The sequence below is a fragment of the Lepisosteus platostomus genome, chromosome 6 (assembly GCF_059453375.1).
Source record: "Lepisosteus platostomus isolate fLepPlt1 chromosome 6, fLepPlt1.hap1, whole genome shotgun sequence".
Classification (NCBI taxonomy): domain Eukaryota; kingdom Metazoa; phylum Chordata; class Actinopteri; order Semionotiformes; family Lepisosteidae; genus Lepisosteus; species Lepisosteus platostomus.
Window position 1 is genome coordinate 9,196,185 of NC_142616.1, and position 10,222 is coordinate 9,206,406.

The 10,222-nt window shown below is 48.1% G+C and overlaps 1 protein-coding gene across 1 annotated transcript; it reads right to left on the bottom strand.

The window, feature by feature from the left end:
• Positions 1-879: 879 nt before the first annotated feature.
• On the bottom strand, positions 880-2,387 carry LOC148660062 (uncharacterized). Its single transcript, XM_088638137.1, has 3 exons — positions 1,669-2,387; positions 1,287-1,520; positions 880-1,035 (listed from the first exon to the last, which is right to left on the bottom strand). The coding sequence occupies exons 1-3, from the start codon at positions 1,726-1,728 to the stop codon at positions 880-882; spliced, it is 450 nt and encodes a 149-aa protein (XP_088494263.1). The 5' UTR covers positions 1,729-2,387.
• Positions 2,388-10,222: the final 7,835 nt, after the last annotated feature.

Genomic DNA, 10,222 nt, shown 5'->3' on the forward strand with positions numbered 1-10,222 from the left:
TAGGGTCTCGACCGGGTGACAGACTTGCCAATGTCTTATGAACCCCACAGGTAACCCACACCTACCCAGAAACAGTTTCACAGACCCACACTGGTGGTTTGTGACTACTGTGGTTGTCGAAAGTGTGGTCTTGTAAGCTGTCTGGTTATCCCACCTCATCCTGTGTGCCACTGAGAGACACGCTCGTTCATGCCCTGACATCCTCCATCCTTCCTCTATGTGTATGGTTTCTCCACAAGAACTATGGTTCTGTAGTGGATAATGGCAGCAGCTAAATCACCCTCCAACTCACAGCTTGCAGCCCCACTGAAGCTCAGCAGGTGTGAGTCTGGCCAGTACCTGGATGGTAGACTCCTGGGAAAGCTGAGGCTGCTGCTGGAAGAGGTGAAGTGGGACCAGTAAGGGGTGCTCACCATGTGGTCTGTGGGGGTCCTAATGCCCCAGTATAGTGATAGGGACACTAAACTGTAAAAAAGGCGTCCTTCGGACGAGACTCTTAGTGGTCATTAAAAGTCCCAGGGTGTTTCTTGAAAAAAGCAGGGGTGTTACCCCAGTGTCCTAGCCAAATTCCCCCTGGTCTTGACCAATCATGGCCTCCTAATAATCCTCATCTCTGAACTGGCTTCATCACTCTGCTCTCCTCCCCACTGAGAGCTGGTGTGTGGGCAGAGTACTGGAGCATCATCTGGGTGGGGGCTGCACAATGTAAAGTGCTACAGAAGTGTAAGGAATTATTATTATTATTATTATTATTATTATTATTATTATTATTATTATTATTATTATTATTAAAAACAATGCTCAACCTGCATTGTTGTGTTGTATGTAGCCAGGCTGCCAAATATAGGAAATCAGGAGGTGGATGTGAGAGACATGGTTCTACTCACTGATTTCTGTCAGTTTCTCTATTTCTTCCTGGAGTCTGGCTTCCAGTCCAGCTACAACATTCCTCACCATTCCCAAACTGAGGTCAGCGTGGACCGGGTTGTCAGAGCACTTCTTGGGTGGTGAAGGGGAACAGAGGGACAGGAATCTCTGCAGCAAGATAAAGGAGAGATCCGAGCCATTCCAGGAACTTTTACACGGACGCATACGAAGATATCGGACTCCAGATTCGTGCCACCAATGATACCCATACCATTGCTGAGCCCTGAACTGGGCAGCTCTACAGCCTTCTCGCTCAATGAGTTCTTCTAGATTCTGACTTCAACGCCAAGTGTTTCTTTACACTACATTTCCAGCTGTGTGTATGGGGTGACTGCCCATTGGAAGCAGTGACTACTGACCTGTAGAAAGTGAATTTGGTCCCCACTGTGAGAGAGCTGCTCCAGCTCAGTGCTTCTCCTCTGCAGCTCAGCGATCTCCTGCTCCAGCTCTGTAATGAGCCCCTCAGCCCTCTTCTCTTCTGCTCTCTGCTTCTCCTCAATCAGCTCAGTGATCTCAGCCTGGCTCCTCTCCACAGAGCGCAGCAGAGCGGCGAAGACCTGAACACTCTCCTCGATCTCTCTCTGCGTGTGGGTCTATGGGGACAAGAGAGGCAGTATGGAAAAACAGAAAGCAGTAGCACCGGTTTTGCTCGTGAAGATATCCAAGAGATCAGAAAAATCGTCTTGAATTGCTTTTCGCTGAGCACTGAGCCCAACATTACACCCACCCAGCGGGACTCACTTTCATGAGCTCCACCGACTGCCTGATCTCCTCCACCTTCTTCTGTCTGTCCTGGATCATCTGATGCACTTCTGCTTTATTGGCTACCAGCTGAGGCTGCGGACAGGAAGGGCAGCAGATACTTCAGTTACCCCTGGTGGCACGCGAAAGCTGGACAGTCTGTTATTAGGACATTATTGGACACATGATACCGATTATGAGACATGGTCTCACTGCTGGGAACCTGTGGCTGATGTGACCAGCACCTTCATCCCAAGGACGTTCCACACCACAACCTCAGCCATCGACGATTTTCAGAAGGCACAGTAATCAGCTGTGTGGGACTTGGAATGAGTTCCTGTGAGACTCGGAGCGGTCAGTTTCCAAGGCCATAGATTAGAACACCTGACGAATGTACCCAGTTTAAAGCCAAGCCCACACCATTGGCTTCCAGCAGCTCACGTCTGCATGGCTAAGACTCGTGATAAGGACCTTGCATTCACGAGTACGTAGATGAGCAGTCCCAGGAGTTTCACTATCGGTTTGCAAGTTTGAGGCAGTTGGTGAAGCAGGGTGGCAGGAAAGGAGATTGCGAAGAGGTCTGGAATTGTTGCATTGTGCATATCATCGAAAATAGATTCATTTGCAATTGGAATTATTTTGTCCACCCCTTGTTCAAGCCAATGGAAAGAATATGCAGTTTTAGATTCGATTTTTAAATGAACTTGAACTTTTTCGCCATATGTTTCTATCCCCCAATCTACTATTATTGCCACAGTTTACAGACCACCCAAACCCAGTGGAGTCTTCTTAGGTGAGTTTGCTGATTTTCTCTCATTCTTATCCCTTACATTTAAAAGGATCCTTATTCTAGGGGACTTTAATATACACATTGATTCAACTTCCTCCAGTCTGGCTAAAGACTTCCTTTCTCTTTTGGGATGCTTTGACCTTGCTCAGTTTGTTTGTACCCCTACACATAACAAAGGACACACCTTAGATCTAATTATTGCAAATGACTCCTTTGTCTCCCACTGCTCCCCCCTTGATCTAGGCCTCTCTGACCACTTAGCCATTCTCTTCAATCTGGAATTACCTGTTTCTAACACTTCCCCCTCACGCTCTGTAAATTTCCGCAACTGGCGATCAATTGATCACCCAAGGTTTGCAAATTCTGTTCTGTCCTCCTTATCCTGTTTCTCTTCCTCTGACCCTCTAGAGGACAAAATACAGTTACTTGACAATGCTCTTTTATCTACCCTCGACACCTTTGCTCCTTTAAAAACTCGAACCATCTCCTTCTCTCGCCCTGCCCCCTGGTACAATGACCATCTGCGTTTCATGAAGGCAGCCTCTCGCAAACTTGAGCGTAGGTGGCGTCTTTCCGGCCTAAATGTACATTATCAGGCCTGGAGAGATTACTTATCTGATTATAAGGTTACTATAGAGTCTGCTAGATCCACCTACTTCTCTCACATCATTGAAAATCACCAAAACAATCCCAGACATCTTTTCTCCACCATCAACAGACTGCTCAAGCCAAACTGCCCCACCACATTACCTGCCTCATCACAACTTTGCAACACATTCTTAGATTTCTTTAGTTCTAAGATTGACAACATCCGGCATCACATTCTCTCCACTACGGATATAATTTCCACACCTCCTCCCTCCTCATCCAACTTCTCTGGTTCCCGTCTCTCCAGCTTCTCTCTTCTTGACTCAGCATCCCTAAACAAACTAGTTACGCGCATGAAACCCACCACATCTATTTTAGATCCCATTCCCACCACTTTATTCCAGTCCTGTTTCTCTTCTCTCTGTCCCATTGTCCTCAATATAATACATGAATCCTTGAGCACCGGCATTGTACCAACGGTCCTCAAAACTGCTGCTATTACCCCAGTGCCAAAGAAGCCTAACATGGCTCTCGACAATCTTAACAACTTTCGCCCCATCTCCAACTTACCCTTTCTCTCTAAAATTCTAGAACGTGCTGTCACACTTCAGTTACATAACCACCTCATGACAAACAACCTTTTCGAACCCCTCCAATCTGGCTTCCGTCAACTTCACAGCACAGAAACCGCCCTAGTCAAAGTCACCAACGATCTCCTAATAGCTTCTGATTCTGGTTCTCTTTCCATACTCATCCTTCTTGATCTCAGTGCTGCCTTTGACACTGTTGACCATAACATCTTGCTTTCTCGTCTCGAGACTGTGTTTGGAGTCTCTGACACTGCCCTCAAATGGTTTAAGTCTTACCTCACTGATCGCTGTCACTTTGTCTCTCTCAATGGGTACAGGTCTGAAATTGGTCTTGTCAAGTCTGGTGTCCCTCAGGGCTCAATACTGGGCCCCTTGCTCTTCAGCATTTACATGTTCCCACTTGGTCAGCTTTTAAGATCACATGGCCTCAGCTTTCATTTTTACGCTGACGATACTCAAATATACATCCATACCAAACCCGACACTGATGTGGCTGTCTCTATTCTATCTAATTGCATCTCTGACATAAAAATTTGGATGACTCAAAACTTCCTTCATCTTAACTGTGACAAGACTGAAGTCATGCTTATTGGTACCCCCCATCAACTTCGCAAAGCCAGTCCTGTAACCCTGTCTGTAGATGGCTCTGTACTTGAGCTCCAATCAAAATTGAAAAACCTTGGGGTTATATTCGATTCTGGCTTAACATTCGACCCACATGTACAGCATACTGTCAAAACATCTTTTTTTCACCTTAGAAATATCGCAAGACTACGCCCTATGCTATCATTAACTGTGGCTGAAAAGCTGATCAACATATTTGTATTCTCTCGAATTGACTACTGCAATGCTCTGCTCCCTGGGGTATCTAAATCTACTCTGAACAAGCTGCAGTATGTCCAAAATTCAGCAGCCAGAATCCTGACCAGATCTAGTGCAAGTGTTCACATTACTCCTATCCTGGAGTCCTTGCACTGGCTTCCGGTCAAATTCCGCGTAGACTTTAAAATCCTCATGCTCACCTACAAGGCTTTACATGGCTTGGCACCTCAATACCTGTCTGAACTTTTATCGCCCTACTCCCCACCTCGCAACCTCCGCTCTTCAAATTCTGCCCTCCTTACTGTCCCCCAAGCCCGTCTACATTGTATGGGCGACAGGGCCTTCTCCTGCTATGCCCCCAAGCTCTGGAACTCCTTGCCCAAGGATATTAGAGAGTCACCTTCTCTAAACTCCTTCAAATCCAGACTCAAAACCCTCCTTTTCAGAAAAGCCTTTACTTAACTGGTTCCATTCTTCACCCCTCTGCTCTTCTTAATACCATCTTCCACGGTCTCCTCTATTGTTATTGTTGTATTGCTGTAATTATAATTGTGTCCTGTCTTGTGAAATTTTTCTTATTTATTGTTGTAGTCTTCTTATTTATTGTTATTGTCATCCTGTAAAGCGCTTTGAGAAGCCACCTTTAAAGGCGCTATATAAAATAAAGTTTATTATTATTATTATTATTATATGTAACCGGTACATGTACTGGTCCAATGGAATTCTTACTTACTGAAACCCTCTAGATTGTTAAAACAAGTGTAAAAACACAAAGTGCAGACAGTGCATCAAGACAATATACAAACCAACAGTAGACAATGTACAGGTAAACAGTTTGAATGTAAACAATGCAGACATGTAAACAGTGACTGCAGATGTGCAATCAATAAGAAACCATAATGAGGTAGATGGTGTAGGTGTGGTCCGAGGGGCTCCCGGCCCCTTCGAAAGACCCGCTGGGGCGTCAGCGCAGCACACACCGGCGCTGTCAGGGGCGCCAGCAGAACAGAAGCTTCACTGAACTGCGGGGGGCCCCAGTTCTGGTCCTGGGGTTCAGACACTTGCTGGTTTGTGGATTTATTGAAGTGGGCCTTGAATGAAGCCCATCCATGAGCTGGGTTCCATCACGCCTCCCCACGGGCAGCTGATGTGCGGTGAGCAGACTGGTGAACCTTGGCAGCAAAGTCGTAGAGGAGAACCATAACCCAGAGGGCAAGGGGACTGGCCACTGAAACCCGCAACTGGCCACTGAAGCTCAGCAGGTGTGAGTGGATTTTCCGTGGGAGGGGGTATCAACCGACAGAAAACAATCTGGCATCTGCCTGATGCGGTCTGTCTAAATCCCTTTAGATACAGATCCAGGCAGAAACAGGCGCTTGAGGCCTCTCCTGTCCTGAAAGCACACCCGCCGCTGTCAGAACAGTGCCGTGTCCATATCGCTGCGGGGGGCTTCGGCCGGCTCAGCCAGTGACGCGCTGTGCACTTCATGTGCGTGCGGACATCTGACTCTGGCCTGGGGTCTTTTACTGCTGACCTGGCGTGGATGAATTTTAAACAGATCCCTGCTGTTGCTGTACGTGACATCTCAGGGACAGCCGAGAGGCGAGGATAACGTCATCAGGAACGGCAGCAGGATCACCTTCAACTCACAGCTGGCAGCCCCACTGGAGCTCAGCAGGTGGGAGCCTGGCCAGTACCTGGATGGGAGACTCCTGGGAAAGCTAAGGGTGCTGCTGGGAGAGGTGTTAGTGGGGCCAGCAGGGGGCGCTCACCCTGTGGTCTGTGTGGATTCTAATTCTCCAGTAGAGTGACTGGGACACTATACTGTAAAAAGGTGCTGACGGATGAGATGTAAAACTGAGGGTGTTTCTCAAAAAGGGTAGGGGTGTTATCCTGCTGTCCTGACCAAATTTCCACCTGGTCTGAGCGGGGCGGTGGCTCTGTGGCTAAGGATCTGTGCCTGTGGCTGGAAGACTGCCAGTTCAAATCCCACCACTGCAGGGGAATCCTACTCTGTTGGGACCCTGAGCAAGGCCCTTAATCCCCTAAACTGCTCCAGGGGTGCTGTACAATGGCTGACCCTGCGCTCTGACCCCAAGCTTCTCTCCCTGTCTGTGTGTCTCATGGAGAGCAAGCTGGGGTCTGTGAAAAAGACAAATTCCTAATGCAAGGAATTGTATATGGCCAATAAAGTGATCTGATCTTATCTGCTCTTTCCCAATCATGGCCTCTTAATAATCCCCATCTCTGACTGGGCTAGGGTAGTGGTGCATTGTGGCTGGGGATCCCCATTACCTGTACAGTGAGTGGAGCAACCAGAAAAGTGCTATATAAGTGTAAGGAATTATTATTATTATTTTTGCTCTAAATAATATGTCCCTTTTCCCTCCTGTGTTTTCACCCCCTGTGAAAGAGGGGAGGGAGTTTCTCAGTAAAAGTGTCAGTGAGAGTGTGGTTGTGAGTCCTGGTCTCCATGCTGTAACAGTAGACCTGCCTTTCCTTGTAATCCACATCTATCCCCCTCTTCCCGGGCTTTGGGCTCAGGAAGTGGGCTGTACACCTTCCGTCTCCCAGTACTGGTCTCCCAACACTCAGAGCTGTGGCGCCTTTGCAGTGGTGATGTTGTCGAATCACTCGGAATTGTCAGGAACGGGCTGGACTTCCCTGTCCAACTGTAATGTCCTGGTCTCACGCTTAACTAATGTATTTACTAAGAATTGATTGTATTGCATCTTAAAATCTCATAAAGTGAGTCAAATAAAAACATTCATAATAATCATTTCTTACACAATATATAGCACTTTTCTGGACACTCCACTCAAAGAGCTTGAGAGGTAATGGGGACTTATTATTATTATTATTATTATTATTATTATTATTATTATTATTAATATTATTATTATAGTTCAGGTGGGTAGCTGCGTCAGCATGCGTAGGCTGCAAAGGAAACACTCCATGGCCGAAATGTTGTGTTTTCTTTCTTCTTTTTTTAGCATGGAATAAACCTATTACTTGTTCCTTATTATTATGATTATTATTATTATTATTATTATTATTATTATTATTATTATTATTATTATTGAGTTTAACACACTGTCAAACATAGCGTCTGACAGTGCTATATGAGTTTGTAGCACCAGAGGGCGCTCTAAGTCTAGTTACTTCACGCACGTCAGTCGCAAAGTCTTTCTGTTCTTGCAGGAAGTGTGAAGCCTGTCGTTCTCAAACACCCGAAGCAGATTTTAATATCATGTCGTGACATATCAGTGCTCTTCTCCTGGATGGTTCTCCCTCTGTTTCCTTGAGCTAGGGGGTGTTTCAGAGAGGAGAGTGACAGAAGGGACCATCTGTGTCTGAGCCAGATCCCCACTGTCACCCCCCTTCTTCGCCCCGGGGGGGGGCAGACTTGGTGTTGCCCTGCCAAGTGATAGCAGGCCGGCTGGCACTTGTCCCAGGCGTGTGTCCCTCAATCAATCGGTCGATCGATCAAAGTCTATTTATCAAATGCACCAACAGCACAGCGTGCGGCAGCAATCGCTGGCAGTGCAAGATCTTTTCTGCGAGCTCACCTTGGGGGGTGGGGCATAAAAATAAAAATCACAAAATGTAAAGTTACGGGATAAGGTTACGTAATAATAGTGCAATAAAAAATTGAATTAAAACAACTGAATATAAACAGAACTGCTACATATCCAGGGTGTATGCAATACATTATGTCCAAATAGTGCAAAATGCAGTGTGCCAAACACAATGGGAAACTGTATGTACCGTGTAACCTGACCACTTAACAAGGTCCATTAGGGTGGTTGTTGAAGGTGACAGCTTGGCTGCTTGGCAGTCTTATTGCCTGGAGGTAGAAGCTGTTCTGTAGTCTGTTGGACTTGGACCGAAGGCTTCGGTACCGTTTACCGGACGGTAGGAGAGAAAACAGTTTGTGACTGGGATGACCTTGAGAGTGGACCTGGCCTTCTTAAGACGTGGCTGAGTAGATCTCCTGGATGTTTGGTAGAAACAGGCCAGCTCAGCGGAGTCCTGGCTGGACGTGTGTTCGAGGGGTCAGTCTGGATCCTGGACGCAGGCGCGGGTGTAGCGGAGCTAGTTGGGATACGGTGATGTCATCGCCCTCCCTGCGTGTAGCAGGGACCTCAGCCGCCTGGGCTGGGGGAGGTCTCCTTTAGCTCACTCGGCTGGTTCCCTCTTGCGTTACGGCAGAGACCCGGGTTCGCGCCCCAGGTGTTGCAGGACGAACCGGCAGGGTGGAGTGGCGAGGGCACGAGCCCCCGCGGAACCGCGGCGGTCACACGGGCGCCCTCCCTTTACACACACAGGGCAGCCTCTGGGACACCGGTCTCTCGGGATGGAGAGTACACACAGAGCCACTCGGCTCCGACGGGTATCGCTCAGGCATTCTGACAGCAATTCAGACGTCGAGAGACAGAGAGGCAGAAAGGCACGTTTTGAAATTGTTTCATTTTGACTCTTACGCTGAAACACGCTGTAGAGGGTCTGTCTGAAATGGAGCAGCTCAATGCCCTCGGAGATGACTCCTCAGGACTGGCCGGGAGCTGGGGAGCTCCTCTCCGCTGACTTGTTGTTCCTGCCCCTCTTTCACACCTGGAATCTGTCAGGAAAACTCTGACTGACACCCGACTCCCCTGCCCACAAATGGAGGATGGGGGGGGGGGCGCCACCCTCACCTGCTGAAGCTGGTGGTCACGGTCGTCATCCCTCCTCCAGAGGGCGCTCCTACCCTTTTCCGAATTGCTCTTAGTTTAGTCTAAGGGGTCTGCGAAAAGATGAATTCCTAATGCAAGAAATTGCATAGGGCCAATAAAGTGATGTTATGTTATGAGGGCACAGGCGTCATCTCGGCGTCCTGACCTCTGAGTCTGGGATTCGGAGCACCCTGCCCCGTCATGGTTTCACCCTTCCATGTTCCTAGTTCCCCATATCCTGTTTCGAACTGTTTTCGTCTCGGATGGACTGCCCGGCATTGGACATCGGACTGCGTTCCGACTACCCCTTCGGACTTTATTGGACTTGACTCCACGCTGCCATACAAGAGGGATAGTGCCAATCACGGATAGTGGCGCATCTCTCACTGACAGCATTGCCGGTCTGCAAGCGGCCCCCCACTGACCGAAATCAACGTTCTTCCAAAACACTGATCGCCTCTGGCTCAGCTCCGCCGCAGTTCTCCACTGCCTGGGGGGAACCTGGTCACACCTGGGCTGTGACAAGACCCAGGGTTAAACCAGTGACATCCGAGCTGTAGGGACTCAACCCCAACACACGTTGCTCATTTTGCACTGCTGCAGATGTCAGGACATTTATCAGCGCGGGCAATTTGTCCAGAATGGCCCTCACAGAACCCGGTTTTCGAAAAAAGTGCGTCGCAGATGAGGAGAAAAGGAAATGTAAAATAAAACAAGAGGCGCTGGACAATAGAGTCTTCAAATCCCTTTTATTCAGACACAGGTGAGTGAATAATTCTTGTTATTGAGCACATGTGATGAAGATGGTTTATGTTATCTCCCCAACCAGTGTTTTGTTAGAGAGACTGATGCTGTGTACACAGGTACTCACGTCAGGCCTGTTGCTTTGACACGGTTCAAAGCCAGACATCAGCCTCTTGCACTGATGGGGCGTCGAACTGGGTCTCTCAAGAGTGTTCAGCCCCCAGGCCCAACAGATGGCAGGGTTGGAGGGTTTTAAACATAGTCAAAAAATGGTTTGAGTTTGGGGTTCGCCAGCTGCAGAACAC

Bases quoted from the DNA above. Each gene is read 5' to 3' on its own strand.
- LOC148660062 (XM_088638137.1), bottom strand. From the start codon at position 1,728: ATGATCCAGGACAGACAGAAGAAGGTGGAGGAGATCAGGCAGTCGGTG. The intron at 1,521-1,668 runs GTGAGTCCCGCT...TTGTCCCCATAG, and splicing joins AGTCGGTGGAGCTCATGAAA to ACCCACACGCAGAGAGAGAT. The intron at 1,036-1,286 runs GTCAGTAGTCAC...ATCTTGCTGCAG, and splicing joins ACCAAATTCACTTTCTACAG to AGATTCCTGTCCCTCTGTTC.